Below are 20,565 nucleotides of genomic sequence, written 5' to 3' on the forward strand. Positions count from 1 at the left end.
GCAGCATTTTGTTCATAAAATCTTTGAGTACACCAATGTCTTCGAGAGTTCTACCTAATCTATCTTCCAGCAGATTCAATGTTTCTGTTTTAATATTTAGATCTTTGGTCCATTTCAATTTCAGTTTAGTGCATGGTGAAAGATATGGGTCTAGTTTCAATCTTTGGCATATGGAAAGCCAGGTTCTCCAGCACCATTTATTAAAGAGGCTATCTGTCTTCCAGTGAAGGTGTTTGGCTCCTTTGTCAAAGATAAGGTGGCTGAGTATGTCTGGAGTTGTTTCTGTGTCTTCCAATCTGTTCCATTGATCCTCAGGTCTGGTTTTTTTTAACTAGTACTATGCTGTTTTTATCACAGTGGCTTTGTAGTATAAAGTCAGGGATTGTGGTACCCCTGCCTTGCCTTTGTTGTTCAGAATTGCATTTGGTATTCTAGGTCTCTTCTGGTTACAAATGAATTTTAGGATTGTTTTTTCTAATTTTGTGAGATATGTTGCTGGAATTTTGATTGAGATTACATTGATTCAGTATAACAATTTTGGAAGTATGGCTATTTTCACTATATTAGTTCTTCCTACCCAAGAACAAGGGATATCTTTCCATTTTCTGATATCCTCCTCCATCTCCTTTTTCAGAATACTGTAGTTTTCAATGTAGAGGTCTTTTACTTCCTTCATTAGATTGATTCCTAGATATTTCTTTTTTTTTGGATGTTAATGTGAAAAGTGTTTCCCTAATTTCTAGAAGTCTTTTTGTGACTTTTGGGGGTCTTCTATGTCATCTACAAATAATGAAAATTTAACTTCTTCCTTTCCTATCCGTATTCCTTTTATTTCTTTTTCTTGTCTAATTGCTCTGGCTAATGTTTCCACAACCATATTGAACAAGAGTGGTGATAGTGGACATCCTTGTCTTGTTCCTGATTTTAGAGTGAAAGCTTTTGGTTTTTGTCCATTTAATATGATGTCAACTGTTGGTTTGTCATAGATGGTTTTAATCAGTTTTAGATAAAGACCATTTATTCCAATTTTCTGTAGGGCTTTTATCATGAATGGATATTAGACCTTGTCAAATGCTTTTTCTACATCTATTGAGAAGATCATATAGTTTTTGTCCTTAGCTCTGTTAATATAGTGTATTACATTTATTGATATGCATATGTTGAACCATCCCTGCATCCCTGGGATGAATCCTACTTGGTCATAGTTTATAACCTTCTTGATGATTTGCTGTATTCTGTTTGCCAGTATCTTATTGAGGATTTTTGCATCTCGTTCATTAGGGAGATTGGCCTATACTTCTCTTTTTGGTTGGATCCTTTTCTGGTTTTGGTATCAGGGTAATGCTTGCTTCCAGAATGAATTCGGGAGTATTGCTTCACTTTCAATTTCATTAAAGAGTCTGAGAAGTAGCAGCATTAGGTCTTCTCTGAATTTCTTGTAGAATTCAGCAGTGAATGTATCAGTGAATGCATCAGTGAATCTATCAGCAGTGAATGTTTTTCTTTGTTGGTAGTTTTTTAAATTAGATCTTCAATTTCATTGGCTGATATTGGTTTATTTAGAATTCTTATATCTTCTTGATTCAGTTTTGGTAATTCATAGGTACCTAGGAATCTGTCCATTTCTTCTGTGTCTTTTATCTTATTAGAACATAGTTTCTAGAAGTAGGTATTGATGATTTTCTGGATTTCTGCAGGATCTGTTGTGATTTCACCCCTTTCATTCCTAATTGCATGGATTTGAGTCTTTTCTTTCCTTTTATTTATTTATTTATTTATTTATTGTACTGGGGATTGAACTCAGGATATTGTGCTTTCGAGGCAGGCAGTGACACCACTGAGCTAAATCCCTGACCCTTTTCTTTCCTTTTTTGATAAGATTGGCTAAGGATTTTTCAATTTTATTTAATCTTTCAAAGCACTAACTCTCTGATTTATTGATTCTTTGTATTGTTTTCTTAGCCTCCATTGTATGAATTTCTGCTCTGATCTTTCCTAACCCTAACCCTCACCCTCACCCTCACCCTAGCCCTAACCCTAAGAAGAAAAGAAGAAAAAAATGTCCACTTCAGGGCCTGTTTTTGCTGTCACTGATAGAATAAGCAGACAGAGCCCAGATCCAGGTTGATTAATCCCAGCAAACCAGCTGTAGATTTACAGCAGGGAAGTGGATAATCCCAGCAAACCTGTACCTTTAGTTCTACTGAAGTTCAGGCTGGTTTCTGGCTGTGAGGTTGGAACCCAATTTGTTCAGCCTGCAACACTGTGTGTGCCTCCCGCTGGCTTGAACTCAGCTCCTTGGCCTCCTGCCAATTTGAACTTGGTTCTGCCTCACCCTGACACTGGGAGCTGCTTGAAGGAGCTGGTCTGTAGCTGGTCTGAGTTCCAAGCTCAGTTGGCCCCTCTATAATATGGTTACCAGCCAATTGCCCCCTCCTGGGGGGTGACTGAACTTGAATAACTCACAAGCCACTGCAGTCTATTGGGTTCACTGCTCCATTCCTCTGGTGGAGGCCTCTGGGGTCACAAGTAGTCACCATGGGTCTGGAGGTTTGAGCCACCCCTCCCACAAAGTGGGAGAAAATGCCACTTGCTGCCTCCTTCTATGTTGAGGTCTCTCTCTTAAACTCTCTTTGTGAGCTTCAATTCTTGTTTCAGATCTTTGCTGCATTCTGGGGACCCACTTTCCTCCTTCTTGTTTTCCTCATGTTGCTATATTCCCATGTCTAGACACCAAATCTCAGAGAGATTGTTTCTCTGCTATTCACTACTCTGCCATCTCACCAGAATCATAGCTCATAGAGGTTTCAGTTCACAGTCAGCTGGCTCCAAGGCAGGGTGGCAGAAGGGCAACAGCTCATGGCAGTGGAAGCAGCAAAAGCAACAAAGGCCAGATTTCTATTTAGTATGTTTTTAGTATTTTCCTGCTTTGCCAAATTCTTACCATTTTAAAGATTCTTTTGACAATTTATTGAATAACCACAGTGTACTTTATCAAATTTACTAGTTTTCCAAATATATGCTTCTTTTAACAATTGATAAAACATTTAGCTGATCCTATCAGGAGGGATGGTTTGATCTCAGTGGCTTTGGAACGTGCATGTGGCATATTGTAGTTGACCAGTTTTCATATCTTCTTCATAACCTAATTTGAGGGGAGTATTGTTTGTCTCTGTCTCAGTTTCCTCATGGTTCTAGAATGAACTGAGCTGTAGAGAGCATCCCAGCCATGGGGGAAAGAAGTGGACACCCAGATCAAGCCTTCATTGCCAGTCCCAGAGAGAGGGTCCCATGGTGCTGAGAGCATCTGAAGACCCCAGTACCCTGAAGTTGCAGCTAACTCCTTACCTCCCTGCCCCAGCCGATCCACCCAGTGTGGGTCACTGCATGCTTTTAAGTAGTAAACAACAACAAGATCAAGTTTTAGGGACATTAGGGTATTTGGTAAATCCATCGCATCAGTTATCTGTCGATGATGAACTCTTTCCTGGGTGGGGTGTAATGAGGTAGTGAAATGATTGGTTGTGTGGGTGATGAAGGTAAAAATGTGCAGGCAGAAAACCATTTCCAGAAATGGAGACCACATCCCCAGTTCCCCCAGTTCTCTGTGTGATCCCATTTTGTGAAAGAGAGTTTGTATGATCACACAGAATGGATCTCAAATCAAGTAATTTTCCTGGAGTTTACATGCCTCAAGAACAGTCAAAGGAAAGGGGAGAATACAGCAACCATGTCTTTTAATATTTTTAAAACATGGCTTAGGGGACATCCAGTGTATTTATAACCTTCTGGGATATAAAATTCAGCTGTTACAGTAAGTAGCAGGAGGGAGTTTCCATTGGTATTGACTGAAATCTTGGTTGTGGTTTTCTTCCCCTGCTCAGGTTACAGCTATCTGATCTGCGATCACATGAGGGCTGTCCACCTCTACATCAGCGCCCTGGAGAACTCCTGTCCCTTGATGGCCTTTCCCTGTGCCAACTACAGGGCCTTCCTGGCTGGGCACTGCCTGGATTGCTTTAACCCTTTTTTGCTTTCCTGTCCAAGGATAGGTAAGATATAACCCCTTTGGCTCCTTTGGATAATTTGGAGAAAGTTCAAGTCGTGACAGATGTCACCTCTTTATGTCCCAGTCTGCTGTGGTCAAGAGGTCTATTCAAGAGGGGAAAAGAAAAATTAACTGATGAGGGTTCAGCCTGCTCTCACTGGGAGATGGTGGTTGCCGTCCCTTTCCCACCCCTCCCCTCTCTCTACACTATGCTCTGTGGCTGCCTTTGCTTTGACCGTACCCTTCCCATGTTCAGCCTCTCTCCTGGAAGTCCAGCCCCAGGTGCTCTCTAGAAACATTGGGAATGTTCAGAGCCCCTGCCTACCCTTGGCCCACACGATTCCATGCAGGGTCCTGCTAGCTGGGCTCCCATTGCTCATCTCAGCTCTCATGGGGACTCCCCAGAGGGGCACACCAGCCCACTCCAGAGGTGTGTGCTCACCAAGGCCATGTGCCGGCTGGGGTAGGGAGGCAGCTAAATGCTAGGCAGCCTGGATGACACACACCAATCTGGGGAAAGGACTCCAGGAAGGCTGAGGGATCTGGGCTCTACTTCACCTGTGCAGATCATTGCCGTGAATAACCTAGGGGGAAAAACTCCAAGAAAAACACTCCTAGGTGGTGAAAATGGCTCCTCCCCCTTCCCCTTCACTCCTGCTTCCCACCACCCCTGGCTGCTACTCAGACATACAGCAGCCTGTCCCTGCTCATATGATGACATGGATACCAGCTTGAGGACGTAAAAGGAAGGGTAGCTTCCCATAGCGAAATGAGGCAACTGTATTCCCTACTCAGTGGACGTAGCGCATGATTCCGCCAGACGTGGCAGACCAGCTGATGAGACAGTCACTTCACACACTCTCCCAGCTTTATCTCTCTCCTCCCCTCATCCCCCAGGGGATGCTAACCTAATGCATGTACTGCTGAGCGTACATCATGTTTCTCCATCCTGTGAGCCTTTGCCTAACTGCTCTCTGTCCCAGGAGTCCTCTCTTGACTGCCATCCTCTACTATTCACTGGGTTCCCACTGCACAGATAGAACTGTCACCAAAAAACTTTGCAAGTTACAGATGTGATTTTCAATTTCTTATGATTATCTATGAGAATGAGCCATATGTTCTGAAGAACATATTTCCTGTTTACTTGTGTGTTTATCCCCACTGGGCTTTGTTGGGGTCCTGGGACTTATCCCCGAGCTTGTAATGAGCACACAGTGTAGATGCCCATAGAAGAGTGGGCACTGAGTTAATCAGCAGGTGGCTGGATGCTGTGGGACCCTGAACAGGCCTCCTCAATCCTCTGCCATCTTTGCTTTTTTATTTCTAGGGCTGGTGGAACAAGGTGGTGTCCAGATAGAACCGCTTCCCAAGGAAGTAAGAGTCTACCTACAGACCACTCCCAAGGCCCCATACTGTGGTGAGTCGGGCTGCACATGAGCTCAGTCCTGCCACTTGCCCGCCAGAAGAGCCCAGGGCCCAGCCTGAGCTGTGAGCAGCCCAGTGTGGGAGCCCATGTGCTGGGGTGAAGTCCTGGGGTAAAGATAGGCTGAGAGGTGGGGAAGAGCTTCTGCTCTCAGAAAGCTCCAGAACTGTGGGTGAGTCCAATCCATGGCTCTGCTGATGAGAACTTGGGGACATCTTGGGGGTCCTCCTAGAGTGGTACGGGAGACTTCAGTTCCCTCCTTCCTGCACACCTCTTTGCCCCTCATTGGCACCCACACACGTCTCTCAGCCCTGCTGCCCTTGGCCGAGGTCGCTGGGGGTGCCCGCCCTCCCCTTCACCGACTGTCTCCACTCATTCACAGTGGCCACCACTACATTTCTTTGAAGCTAAGATGCCAGTGACTGGAAAAGATGTAAAATGTGAAAGCAAAGTCTGTCGTAGAGTCCGTGAGACACAGCATGAATGGGGCCATCCTTTCCCCTGAGCTGTCTGTGTCTTGACCGAGGTGCAGCGTGGCTTACTTCCTGCTTGATGTCTGGTCTTGAGCCCCTCCTGTCTGCTGTGTGGTGTGAGCAGGACACAAGTATGCTGGTGGGGATGGCAATTTATGGCCACCCTAATCTTAGCTGATTTTCTGATCAACTTGTGTCAGGTGCATGGAGGGGTCTTTGTGGCTATATCTCCCTGTCGCTGGAAGGCCAGGTGCAACACGACATGAAGCCCAGAGCTGAGATTCTGTGTCTCGAAGACTCGGATCTGAACCTCAGTTTCTCTACCTACCAGCTGTTCAATCAGGAACAAGTTACTTGAACTTTTTTGTGAAAAATGGGAACAATAACAGGACTTACAAGAATCCACAGTGAGGATGAAATAGTGTCCTCCAGGCAGTCTCTGGCACAGAGACAGCTGAATCAATAATTGTTCCCTTCCCTCGGTCAATCAGAGGGTTTAGAAAAGGTGGGGGTGCTTCCGCCTTCACACGAGAAAGAGCTCGAGGCTACCCTGGGGGACAGAGTGGGTGTGGGGTCAGCTGTGGGCTGTTCCCACATCAGCTCAGTGGACAGCCAGGCTTGGAGAGGAAGGAAGTGGAGGGACAGGCCAGCTCTGAGGGACCAAGTGGGAGCTCAGGGACACTGCTGGGCGGGAAAGTCAAGATTTCGCCCCAGGCCTCCTGACTTGACATCCCTGCTTTCCCCGTGGCACCTCCTTTGTCCACTCTTGCTTCTCTGCTCCCTCTTTTTTATTTATTTATTTACTTATTTTCCCAGCACCAGGGATTGACCCCAGTGGCTTTGTGCTGAGCTACATCTCCTTTTTTATTTTGCATTTTGAGACAGGGTCTCACTAAGTCACCAAGCTGCCCAGGCTGGGCTCAAAGTTGGATTCCTCCTGACTCAGCCTCCCAGGGTGCTAGGATTACAGGCCTGCACCACCGTACTTGGCTCTGCTGCCTCTGTGATAGCCTGCTCCCCACTGTCCTGCCAGAGCTGCCTGTCTGAGGCCAGCACAGGGAGGATGTAGTGTCTGGTGGTGGAGGTAGTGCTGCAGGACCAACATTCTGGCTTCTCAGGCAGCGACCTGAGCTAGCTCCTCCTTGTCCACGCTGGGCGGGACAGCGAGGTCATGCTGAGAGGGTAAAAGCATTCTGAGGTCTCTGTGGAGGGAGTCACAGACCAGTGATTTTTCTGTTTCGTGCTTGTGTGAGGCCTCTTCTCTGCACCCCAGAAACATGGTCTGCCGGCTCAGAAACCTCAGAGCCAGGATGAGCTGCTTGCGGGTGCCATAGCCTTCCATTCCAGGGTGCCAGCCAGCTCCCCTCCCAGGACCACGTCTGGGCCACCTGCCTGGGTGTGCTCAGGTGGGCAGACCTGAGAGGTGGCTCTCGGTCTCCAGCCACTCCAGGGCACCATGGTTCTGGACGCTCAGCCTGTTTTGACCTTGGCAGTGCTCATGAGGACAGTGGTTGCCCTTGATTTCTGCCAGTCATGGGCCAGATCTTCCACCAAATGACTTTTCACACAATATTACTTTTGCCTTGTAGGGGGTTATTGCTCACATGCAATAACCGGGGCACACAGAGGTGTGCTGACTGAAGTGTGGAGGCACAGCTTGTGGCATAGGCCTCCTCTGGCTGCAGACTTCCCCAACTGACTGACTGTCCAGGGCTCTACCTGAGCCAAGCTCCTGTGCAGATTTGATTTCACTACCACTTCCTGTCATACCATGTGGCCTGGCTCCCCTGGGGTTTCCAGGGCAATGAGAAAAGAGAAGCAAAAGCTTAGTAAAATTTCTTGATTGATCCTACCTACTAGCAAAGGAAAATATGACATCAAGTCAGCCCAGAGATTTAAATGCCTGAAGCCTTTTGAAGTTGGTCATTTTTTGCACATTGCAAATATCTATCCCAATTCAGACCTTGCCTAGCCCATAACAGTTGACATCCCATAGTAACAGCTGGGAGAGAGAGAGAGAGAGAGAGAGAGAGAGAGAGAGAGAGAGAGAGAGAGAGAGAGAGAGAGAGGCTTTCTTCGATGGAGAAGGAAGGATACAAGGCTCCCTTTTCTTCTCATGAGTCCTGGGCATCTCAGCCCATGCCAGTGAGCCATATTACTAACCCTAGTGAGCCCAGATGGACCACAGCTCCCATCTTGCTTTGTGCTGAGTCTCCCTGTACCCAGTGATGTCACCCAGGAAATATGACAAATGGCACAGTACAGATAGGGAAGCAGTGGAGGATTGCATCTCTAGCTACGTCCCCATCACTGAAGGAGCCTGGGAAATGTTCTGAGACCAAAACTACTGGCAAATGCCAGCAGGTGTGTTTACCCCTTGTTGAAGAAAGGATAGCATGTTAGGGAAGGTGCCCTCCCCTCTTTGTCTGTACCAGAGATTGAACCCAGGGCCTTCTCGCTGAGCTACATCCCCAGCCAGTTTTACTTTTCTGAGGATCTCACTAAGTCACTAAGCTGCTCAGGCTGGCCTTGAACTTGAAATCCTCCTGCCTCACCTTCCCAGAGTGCTGGGATTATAGGCATGCACCGCTGTCCCCAGCTTTCTTCATCTCTCTAGCCAGAGGGACAGCAGGCCCCAGAGGAGTCACCATGAGCCAAGCTGTTCTCCCCATCTGTATCGAAACCCACTTCGAGAAGTCCAGCATCACACTGCCCAGGGGAGAGTCTAGCGGCCCGCAGGCCATAGCTGCCCCAGGAGGGGACCAGACATTACATACACGCAACTCCATCCCCTGACACTGTATGTGGGCAGGAGAGGTGGGCCACTGGGGCCTTCTGTGAGTTCATTATTTTGTGTATGACTTAGTGCGCTTGTGCAACTGTAACAAAATACTGGGTAATACTGAGTAATTTATAAAAAACTGAAATTTATTTTCTTATAGTCACGGAGACTGGGAAGTCCAAGGTCACAGTGTTGGCACCTGGTGTCTGTGAGGCTGTTCTGTTTGCTTCAGCCTGGCATTTGTTGCTGTGTCGCTGTGTCCTCACTGAGCAGAAGGGCAAAAGGGGCTCTAGCTAATTTCATGGAGCCCTTTTATAAATTACAATTGACTCATGAAGGCTCTGAGTGAGTCACTTCCCCAGAGTCCCTAGGTTTTAATACTGTTGCGTCGGGGATTAAGTTTAAACATGACATTTGGAAGGGAACAAACATTCAAACAATAGCAATATATGATAGATTCTTTTTGGCTTTTTGAAGATTACATCACCATGACAAGGTCACCAGACAGAGAACAGTGAAACGTTCAAGCATTACAAGCAATAAAGCAACCCTGAATGTCCCCAGCCAGCACTGTCCTGAGCATCCTGTTAGCTCTCTTCAGTCCCAGTCTGCCTGTGGGGGGCATCTATCTGCTACCTCACCTTACCCTTGGGAGGCTGAGACTCGGAGATGGTAGATGAGCTCCTTGGGGTTCGGGCCTACCAAGAGGTAGAGTCAGCATGAAGCTTTCGGCTCCCTGATCTCTGCCCCGGCCCAGTCTCTGCTGTGTTTTGGTTTCCTAGTGCATCACAACCTTGTGGAGTTTTACCTGCAGGAGGCAAGAAAAAAGGACACCAGCATTGAGATCAGCTTTGTTAGCACCAATGTCACCTCCTCGGTCAAGATCACCATGTACGTAAGTGTCCCGTGTGGCTGACCCCTCTCCTCTGGGGATGTCTGTTCATTTTACATATTTACAAATGTGCAGTGTCCCAGACAGTCCAGCTAAGGCACTGTGCCATTGCTAATGACTGAGACTAACTGCCTGGGCGGGGTGGGGTGGGGCAGCAGAACGGTCCTTAGACACGCACCGGGGAAATGTCCCAGGTCTGGGGTCAGTACTGGGCCCAAGCACAATGTGCTGAGATGACAGCAGACAAAGCCTGCACATCTGACAGGTGGTTAGGAATAACAATCAGATGCCAGGTAAGGAACAGTGCTCAGGAACTTAAGCAGGGTTACATCAGGGATGCCAGCAAGGAGAAGGGCCTCTCTCACCAACCCTGGGAGGCCTGGCCAGAGCCTGAAGAGCTCCACTCCTGGAAAGGGGGAGCAGAACAGAGCGCAAGGTGGAGGCTCAGTCAGCAAATAGGTGCAAGGTGAAGGCCAGGCAAGTATCCAGGAGGGCGGGGTGCTGGGTGCTTCCAGGGCCTGGAACTGTGGCTGGTTGCTTCCTTCCCTTGTTGGGGTAAACTTAGGTCTGGGCCTGGTGGGGCCAGGCTTGAAGTGAGAGAGCAAAGAACCTCAACTGTCAGGAACCACAAGCCTGGCAAGGGATTAAAAGTCAGTGGCACTGCTGCCTGCCTTGCAAGCGCAAGGTCCCGAGTTCAATCCCCAGTACCAAAGGAAAAAAAAAAAGGTCATGCTTTTGGGCCAGGGATTTAGCTCAGTGATTTCTCCACCTGCTGCGCAAACGCAAGGACCTGAGTTCAATCCCCAGTACCCCCCCCCAAAAAAAAAAGTCAGTGGCAATGGTGCATGTTTCTTTTAAAAGCAATTGGCTGAGTTACAAGCTAGCAGAAAATAGCCTGATCAGCTAATGCTACTGCAGACAGAATCCAGTCAGGAAAACAACATGTGTTAGGTAGACTGATGGGAGGAATATCACACAATGCCCTAGTGACAAATGTGTTGGGAGAGCTGAGAAACTGAAGGGAGATGAAGGTGCAGCTGCAATTTTAGAGATTGGGATCAGTAGAAGCTTCTGAGGCAGGGCCAGTGGGACAAAGCAAGGGGTGATCATGGAACAACCCTAGAGCTGGGTTCACAGGGCAGGCTGCTGACAGGAGCTGAAGCCATGCTGGAAATGCAGGCCCTCCAGAATCCCTGCCCAATTCACCCACCCATCTGTGAAAGCTGCCTGGGGTCACACCTCATGGGCACATGCTGGCAAAGGAGCCAAGAAATAGAGAAATGACAGGCATTTGTGCAACCCCAACATTTCCTTTTTCTTTGTTTGTTTGTTTGTTTCTTGGGGCAGGGTCTCACTGTGTAGCCCAGGCTGGCCTTGAACTCATAACAATTTTCCCACCTCAGCCTTCTGAATGCTGGGGTTACAGGCAAGCACCACCATGCACAGCAACATTTTCTTCTAATTGGAGATGTTACCTAAGCCAAATCCCCAAACCATTCCTATAAAGCATCTCTTATATTGTTTATATTTTATAAGTTCCTCTGGGCAATTTCTCAAGAAGAACAATTTTATTTTTTTCTCTGACGTATTTCAGAACACTTCTGGGTGGGAGGGGAAGGAACAGCTCTTAAGCAGTTATGTAAGGTCTCCCCAACAGAGGGAAAAATATGTGCCTAACACCAAACGACATGTCATCACTCTGCAAAGGCCAGAAAGGAAAACAAAACCAGGCGGTTGAGGAGGGCCTTCCTTCCTGCTGTGTGGTAGAGAGGAGGCCGTACCTCTCTCCTCCTCTTCCACTTTCTCAGAGCCCAGGGAGAAATAAGAAAGGCCTGCAGCAGTGGACAGACCAGGGCCCAGGGGCAAGCTCCTTCCTCCTGTGCAGTGCAGCCTGTCCCCAGCTGGGTGACTGTCAGAGTGGCCTTTGATTCACATGTGGGCCACACCATTTCTCCCCTTTGTTAGCCCCCAACCCTGCCCCCCCACCCTTTCTGAAATACCCAGCTAGACCATCACTCCATACTTCTCTCCCTTCTTTGCCTCACTTTGATCTTGGTCTCCTTCTTTATCCTTGGGTCAGCCTGCAGTAGGACCTGAATCTTACACAGCAGTGGGGAAAATGAGGCCCAGGCCAAGAGCATGGGTTAAGAGAGATCTGGTTTCCATTTTCATGCTGAGACCCCTGGGCTGAAGTCCACAGGAACCAAAACCCCTATGGTCCAAGATCAAGACCATGCCAGCATGTAGGGAGGCCGACATTTACATATACCTATGTAACTCTGTGACTCTGGCCACCTTAAATTGGAGGACTTGCTCAAAGCCACACAGCTGGGAAAAGACAAAAGCTGGGTTCCATCCCAGCTCTGCCAGGCTTCAAGATTGATTTCATTGTTACTGTTTTTCCTGTGTACACTTTCATACCTAGCCCAAAGCAGACTAGCCCCACATTAAATTCTTTGAATAGAGAGGCCCTAAAAAGAGCTTCTATTTCCAGAAACTTGGACCTAAAAGTGAAGATGTCCTGCACCTAGGAATCCAAGAGGGAGGGCCATCTTTTCTAGAACTGAAATTTAAGAGCTACTGGTTTTTTTTGCTGCAGTGTCTACTTGTTTATTCTCAAAAATCAAAGAATTTTTCCTGGGTCATGTTTGAAACTGGGGCATGTGCATGGTGGGGTGAATGAGGGTGATAGAAGGAACCAGGGTCCTAACCTTCAAGGAGCCAGCCCACCAGAGGTGCATGGCAGCCAGCCAGTGCTACCAGCAGAGCCTGGCCAGAGCCAAAGGAAAGCAAAACAGAAAGTGTCACTAACTTTCCTTTTCTCTTTCCTTTTCCCTTTCCCTTCAGAGCTAGACAACAACTCCAGGGGAAAGGAATCTTAGCCCACCCCAACCTTCCATGCCAGATAAACCAAGTGGTATTCAAGCTTCAGGCTTCCAGTCGAGTTTGGAAAAAACACAGGACCATTGTTGGGAAGTTCTGTACAGCTCTTCTGCCTGTCAAGGACAGGTAAGCCCCAGCTTCTCCCCAGACATACAAACACACCACCAGTCCTGACCTTAAGTGTGTTGCTTAATGAAGTTCAATCCCATCATAGTAATTGCCATTTTAGAAGCAGAAATGACAAAGACCAGGGTTTTCCTGAACCTTCTGTGGCACTATCTTGAGTTGGGGATATTAGGAAGACAAAGAGGATGGGCTTTAATTCCCCTCCCCTACTTCAGTATAAGAAATTTTTTTATCTGTTTTATGTATTTGGTTTCAATGTGAAAGTTTATTGGAACAACATTTTCTCATTGAATAGTTCCTCTTTCTTAACCTCCACTTCAAATGTGTCACTGGTCACCTTCATGAGGATGGGTCTAGAATCCACATCCACTTTCCCTTGTCTCTAACAGGCAAGTGTATTATTAGTGTCACCACCTCTGGCACTTGGAGGATGGGAGTAAACTCTATTGTAGGTGAATGTAGAGTCCTTTCAGTAGACTTCATGGGAATACAAGGGTCACACAGTTTGTAGCCTTCTCTCCTGACCAACCAAGAACTTGCCCCTTGTTGCTCTTTTCTTGCAGTAAAAAGACAGTCTGCTTACCTGAGCCAGTGAACTTACAAGAGAGTGGGTCTGTTTTTCATGACTGGAAAATATCCTGTGTATAGCATAAGCCTGGGCAGGACACATCTCCCTGGAATTTTTTGAGGTGTGTGTGTATGTGTGTATACAACTTGTGTTAGACCATTATTACTAAGGAAGAAGTTAAAATTCTTGGTTATTTTTCTCATAATTAGCTCCATGGAAGGGAAAGATGATTCATTTGATACAACCTGATCTCCATTGCCAATCTGAAAAGCTTTACATAGATACTATTTTCACTTCCCTATTCTGATGTCATTGCCATTGCCTCATTCCTTGGGCATCTGTACTTAGGAGTCAGTGGAAACATATACAGAGAAAAATGGCTTTTAAAAAATCATGGAATATCTGAATCATTTAATTGTTTTATTGGGATGGAATTCTGTTACATTGAAAAATGATTTATAATCTATGGGATTGGAGAAAACAGCAGATATTGAATTTTCTGTGTCAAAATAAGACCTGAAAAAGAATGCTTGGAACAAGAGAGGAGACAGAGGGAGGGGAGGAAGATGGTACCATTCATCATCCCTTATCATCCCTCCTCTGGATATCTGGGAGTTTTGGAGGATCTCAGAGATGTTTTGGGATTATCTTCGGGTCAGTATTCCCCAAACTTTTATCTGCATAAATAACCTTGCATTGGCCACAGTCTGTGGGGTGGGGGAAGCATAACAAAATGAAAATGCACATGGTGAGCTCAAATGGAGAATTTGAGAATTGGACAAAAGAATTCTTCTCATGATAATCTTCCATGGGGAAATGCAAGGAATAGTGCCATTGCCTGGGACAAGTGGCAATAGGGGCTGCTGTCCCCCAGGCCTGACACAAGAGGGGAGGGAGCAACCCAGGCTGGGGACAGAGCAGCAGGGTGTGGACCTGCAGCTGGGGTCACAGCCAGCCCTGTGGTCCTGCAGGGAGGGCCAGGAGTGCAGATGCTCAGACCCTACTCTTCTCCCTCCTTCATTCTCCTGCTTGTGCTCCCCAATTGGGTGATCCCAACCAGAAGCCGGAGAACAGGAAGCCCATCCGTGTGACCCCAACAGACCCAGGGCATTCAGCAGGACAGAGAAGGGTGGAGAATGGGTGGTGTGAGCAGAGAATGTTTGGAGGTAACAGAGGTTTGACATATGCCTTCACTAGTTTCTCCCCTGGATTTTTCTCTTCTTTAAATTAACTTTATTTTATTTTATTTATTTATTTATTTGGTACTGGGGATTGAACTCGGGTCCTTGTGCTTGCACAGCAGGCGGCAGAACCACTGAGCTAAATCCCCGATCCTATATGTGCTTTTTTTTTTTTTGGTACCGGGGATCAAACTCAGGTCCTTGCGCTTGCACAGCAGGTGGCAAAACCACTGAGCTAAATACCCGGCCCCCCTTATATATGCTTTTAAAAAGAAACTGCTGCCTCATTGATCACTCTCCTGCAACAAAGGTAGAAAGAATGATGTAAGCAACAGGCTGCAATCACTTCACCTGGTCTAACCACCAGGGCACTGGCAGCCAGAGCCTGGGGCTTTCCGGGCTGTGACAACACTGGCAGAAGGCTGAAGAAGGGGGCACTCTGAGGATGCCCCCCACAATCATCCATTGTGCCACAGCCAGTGTGAAAAAGTCACATCTGGAGAGACTACATGTTCCCCACTACATAAGCTTGCAATTTCCTTACTTTTACATTCTCTCTTTGCCCCATGAGAGCGTCCCTGGAGGAGCGAGACATATACTTCTTCTTCAGTTTTCTTTGCTGCCTGTTGCACTTCTGTGATCAAAATGATATTATATGATGCTGATTCTGAGGTTAAACTGACCTGACCTGCTTTTCATGGTTCTTGTACTTTTGCTTTTGGGCACCGCCCTGTGTTTCTTCACTAATAATATCTCCTTATTTTCAAGCACCATTAAACCCATTCATGTGTTATTTTGATCCCCATCAGAAATGCTGGATCATTACCTTACATGGAAGCACATTTCCCTTGTTATTAATCCTAGGATTAAATACAGTAAGAACACACTGTGTCTCAAATTCTAACTAGATACTGTGGCCTGCTGAAGTCTCTGAGTCCCAGGCCTGTTTTTCCTAATAAAAATGAGAAAGTTATCAAGTATAAGGGAGATGTTAAAAACTTATGGACAATGCATGGAGATTTGCTTCTATATCCTCAGTGGATTGAAAGAAAATGAAACATGGAGAGCTTTTTCACTATGAGATTCTGTACTATTTAATGGAGGTTCTATATATGTCCTGAGATCATCCTGTCCAGGTTACATGGCCCTGGCCTTAGGAAACTTGTTTTTAAAGAGACAGGCTGTCTGCAGTCCTGGGAAAAGGAGAGTTAACAAGGAGCTCTGTGGGATGGGATAGCATAGCTGGATGGGCTCAGGCATAGCTTGGCTTCCCCTCCACACCCACACTGCTCACAGTATTCTACTGGGCTCTTTCCACAAGTGAAGACTATTGCCAAAGTAATTCAGTGCAAAAGCCAGATTCACCACCAAGCCACACCCCTGGAAAGTGCAAAGGAACTTGATGCTGAGATAACTGCATGAAAACATCAGCTGACACTGCATGGCTTTTTGCTATGTTCTGGGTGCCATTCTGAGGTGTCACACATACCAACATAGTTTAGCCTCTCTGCAAGACTGTAGGCTACAACTGTTACCCACTTTACAAATGAAATGCCTAAGAGACTGAGGAACTTTCAAGGATCCAGGGTTCAGACACCAGCTGTCTGACCCCAGAGCAGGTGATCAAGTGGTACCACAGCCAGGCCTCAGGAACGGGACCCTCTAAAACCATGCCCAACAAAGACCCTCCCAAAGGCCCATGGTGGGACTCCCAGGACTGGCTACATAATTTGCAGAGTCCAGTGCAAACTAAAAAAATGAGCTCTGTATTTTAAAGAATGAGAATTTCAAGATGAAACATCCCCAATCTTTCTTCATTATTTCTTCATTTATTTATTTTTATTTTTTCCCCCATTAAGTTTATTGGTACATTTTAGGTATAAAATACATTTACATACATAATTGGGATCTTGTACCATTACATAAGTATCTTGGTTCTTATTTTTTTCCCCTTCCCCTGCCCTCCCTTCACCCCCCCACCCTTCCTTATTTGCAAAGATTTTATTTCCATTTTTTTTCTTTTTCTCATATTTTTTCTTTTCCTTTCTTTCGTTTCCCCTACCCCTCCCACTTCCCATGCTCCTTTAGACCGTTACATCCTATTACACAATATCAATTATACATTTTTAAAATGACAATATCAAGATCTAGGAGACATTACCACAGATTTTACAGAATTTAAAAGGATACAGAAAGCATATTACAAAAATCTGTTTTGAAATAAATTTGACAACTTCTAAGAAGCACCTTGGAAGACAAATCAATGAAACTAACTCTGGAGGAAACAAAATTTGAATAGCACCTATTAAACAAAGTATATTCCTAGCTTAAAAACCTACCTGTATGACAACAGCAGGCTCATATGCATTTTAACTGATAAATTATATCAAACATTTAAAGCAGAAAAAAGAAGGAACACTTCTCCCCTCATTTTAGGAAATCAACATTGTGCTAATCCTAAAACTGGATAAAGATAGTAGAAGAAAGAAGTATGAACATAGATAAAAATTTGTTTAACAAAACAAACTATTAGAAGTCAGATCTGGCAGTATGTAGAAAGTGGTTTTATTATAGGGATGGCAGTGTTGGTTCAGCATTGGAAGATTCACCCCCAAAAGTCATCATTTTAACAGAGGAAAGGAAAAAGCCATATATATGATCCTGTCACTAGTTGGAGAAAAAGTATTGGAATAAATTCCACAGCTGTTCATGGTAAAAGCTATCAGGAGACTAGAAGTAGAACAGAACCTTCTCAACAGATTAAAGACATGTACTCCATACTTCCAGCAAAAATGCCTTATATGAATGCAGAAGATACCATGCTTTCTCCTTAGGGTGGGGAACAAGGGCAGATATGCTTACTCTTCATCTGTCCATTAAACTTTGAAACATAGGCCCAAACCAAAATAGTCTGGCAATAAAATGACACAATTAGGATAGGATTGGTAAGGTAGAAACTAAATCTTTATATGTAAATGAAATGATCATCTACAGAGAGAATACTAAGAAATCTCTAGGAGCCCCTAGAACTTGTATTTGAATTTAGCAGGATTAGAAAACACAAGGTATATATAAAAATTCAGGTCTATGCATACTTGCTATAAATGAAGAATTGGATATTAAAATTTAAAAGTTATGTTGGAGTACAAAGGACCTAGAAAAGTAAAAAGAAAAAGAAAACAGTGCTGGAAGATGTTTAGTACCTAATTTTAAGGCTTCTTCTAAAGCTACAGTAATCAAGGCAGTGTTGGTGTAAGAAAAGACATATAAATCATTGGAATAAAACAGAGAATCTAGAAATAGAACCAAACAGGTATGGTCCACTGAGTTTTGAAAGATTATTTAACATTAACATTTTATAGAATATAAACTCAATTCAAGAGCAGAGGAAAAGATAGTGTTTTCAGCAAATGGCACTAGAACACCTGGTATCCATATTTAAAAAATTAATCTCAACCGTATATTTCCACACATAAAAATAACTTGAAAAGATCTATGAACCTAAACATGAAACCCTTAAAGCATAAAACTTTAAGAAGAAATTATCAGGGAAAATGTTTATGAATTTAGGGTAGGCAAGAATTTCCTAGGATATAAAAAACATGATGTATAAAAGAAAAAAATTGATAAATGAGATTCCATCAAAATTTAGAACTTGAAATGACATCATTAAGAAAATGAAAAGTAGTCCTTAAACAGACCATATTTATAAGGCATATAACCTATGACCAGAATATATAAAGAATTCTTACAGCTCACTAATAGACAACCCAATTAAAAAGTAGACACAAGAAGATGATAAATAGCCAGTATAGCACAAGGAAAGGTGTGCAACACTGGAATCGGAAAAATACTAATCAGTACAATAACAAGATTGAATTATACACTCATTAGGGAGGTGAAGTTAAAAGTTTTAAAAGAACAAATGTCAGCTTAGGTGTGAACCAGTTAGAACTTTCTAATATGCTAATGTGAATGTAAAATGATAAAACCATTTTGGAAAACAATATAGAAATTTCTTGTATTACTGTTAAGAACCAACAGTTCTGTTCTTAAGTTTTTACTTAAGAGGAATGAAAACACATGTTCACAATAGATTTGTACATACAAATTGACTATCCCTTATCTGAAATTCTTGGGACCAGAGTGTTTCAGATTTTCATTTGAAATCCATTTGATCTGCAAAGAGGATAGCTACTCCTGCTTTTTTTGAGGGGGGGTCCTGTCACATGGAGTATTGTTTTCCACCCTTTAACTTTCATTCTATGAGTTTCTTTTTTAATTAAATGAGTTTCTTGTATGCGGCATATTGTTGGATCTTGCTTCTTGACCCATTCTGCCAGTCTATTTCTTTTGATTGGTGAAGTGAGACCGTTAACATTGATAGTTATTACTCATATATATTGGCTTATTATTGTCATAACTTTTCTGTTTGTTGGATTCTCCCCCTTTGGGTTTAATTTCTTGTTGCACCTGACAGATTCATTCTGCTGGGTTTCCTGGGGTTGTGATCCTCGTTGTGTTTTCCTAGGATATTGTCCAACACTTTTTGGAGTGCTGGTTTGGTATTCATGAAGTTCCTAAGGTGCTCTTTGTCATGAAAGTATCTTATTTCTCCATCAATTTTGAAAGATAATTTTGTAGGGTACATCAATCTAGGTTGGAGGCTCTTTTCCTTTAGGGCTTGAAGTACATCACCCCAAGCTCTTCTTGCCTTGAGGGTTTGCATTGAGAAGTCTCTTGGGATTCTGATGGGCTTTCCTTTGTATATGATTTGTCTCTTTTCTCTAACTGCTTGTTGAATTTTGTTCTTCTGTTGGGTTTCTGGAATCTTAACTTTTATATGCCTATGTGTAGAGTTTTTTTGATCACAGCTACTTGGAGTCCTATATGCCTCACTTATCTGTATGTCAAGCTCTTTTCCCCTCCTTGGGAAGTTTTCTGCCATCACTTCTGTGAACAGTATTTTTTATGTCATCTGAACTCTCTCTTGTTTCTTCATTGACTCTGATCTGTCTTATGTTATTCTTCTTTGCATCATCTAGCAGCTGCTGGATTGATTTCTCATGGTCCCTTACAATTTTAAAGCAATTTTTCTTTTCCTGGTCACTAATTGCAATCTTATCTTCTATATCTGAAATTCTGTCCTCACATTGGTTCCTTCTGCTGCATAGACTTTCAATGGAGTTTTTAATCTCCTGGAAATCTGTTTCCATCTGTTTTATGGATTCCATTTGTTTCCTATCTTGGGATTCCATCATGTTCCTCAGATCCTCTATTTTTTTATCTGTGTCCTCTCTAGATTTATTAATCATGTCTTGCACTATGGGCAAAATCTCTGCTATTATCCAATAAATTATTTCTGATTTCGTTTTTTACAGATCCTCTTTTGTTGCCAGTTCAGGGTGTCCAAGTGGTTGAGTATCAGAGTATTCCATCTTGTTTCCCTTTGGGGTTGTTTTAGGTGATCTGGAAGTCTGGTTTTGAAACTTTTTTATATGTCTTCTCATTTCAGTGGAGGGGGGGGTGCTGCTGGTGCCTGAGCAGCTCACCTCCTCTGTGCTGGTGGAGGTGGTATGGCACCCTGGAAGCCTCCTCCTGTGTTCTGGGAGTGGCTCACCTCCTCTGTCTGACTTAACTCTTTTTTGTTTGTTTTGCTTTTGCTTGGTTAATCTTCCTCTAAGCAATAGATTCTTCATGGCCTACCACATAGAACCATGGGGTAAAAGGCAGTTCTTGGGAAAAGGTCATTAGTTATTACATTCTACTACATACACATTTTTTATCCTCACTCTTGGACTATAGAGATCTATTTCAGGAAACAAATTTGGAATTAAATTTTCCCTAAAATTATCCTCAATAAAATCTTGAATATAGAGTATATACATTCTTTCACTCTAATCCAAGACCCAGTGGTGGTTTACCAGACATTCTCCTTCAGAATTCCTAGAGGAATATACCAGGATCTGCAGATCATAGTCCCAAGCTCAGATGTCTAGAGTACTCTAGTAGGAATTTAGAGATTTTTGTGGCATCTTTTGACATTCTGAAGGTCATCCTTTCTCTAATAACTGACCCCTGTCTAGGATGGCAGCCAAAAATGTACTGTATGACCCTGTCCTTAGCCCCAGCTGATTGGACCAGTATTGGACACCTGGTCTACTGGACCAGCTAGATTTTTTTCTTTTT

General features: G+C 44.2%; 1 protein-coding gene across 4 annotated transcripts in view; it reads left to right on the forward strand.

The window, feature by feature from the left end:
- Nucleotides 1–13,589, forward strand: part of Pla1a (phospholipase A1 member A) — a 38,256-nt gene extending 24,667 nt beyond the window's left edge. For 3 of the 4 annotated variants that reach the window (XM_021263128.2, XM_087208984.1, XM_087209001.1), the window contains 5 exons: nucleotides 3,885–4,052; nucleotides 5,376–5,465; nucleotides 9,509–9,617; nucleotides 12,466–12,627; nucleotides 13,191–13,589. In XM_021263128.2, coding sequence (XP_021118787.1) covers nucleotides 3,885–4,052; nucleotides 5,376–5,465; nucleotides 9,509–9,617; nucleotides 12,466–12,627; nucleotides 13,191–13,275 — 614 coding nt within the window. In that variant the 3' untranslated portion in view covers nucleotides 13,276–13,589. Of the gene's footprint in view, nucleotides 1–3,884; nucleotides 4,053–5,375; nucleotides 5,466–9,508; nucleotides 9,622–12,465; nucleotides 12,628–13,190 lie in introns of those variants that run through there. The other variant, XM_087208993.1, reaches the window with a different exon arrangement.
- The last annotated feature ends 6,976 nt before the right edge of the window (nucleotides 13,590–20,565 follow it).

Source organism: Heterocephalus glaber, unplaced genomic scaffold, assembly GCF_053883595.1.
Source record: "Heterocephalus glaber isolate CG9 unplaced genomic scaffold, H.glaber_assembly_v1.0 deba00000122, whole genome shotgun sequence".
NCBI classification, from domain to species: Eukaryota; Metazoa; Chordata; class Mammalia; order Rodentia; family Bathyergidae; genus Heterocephalus; species Heterocephalus glaber.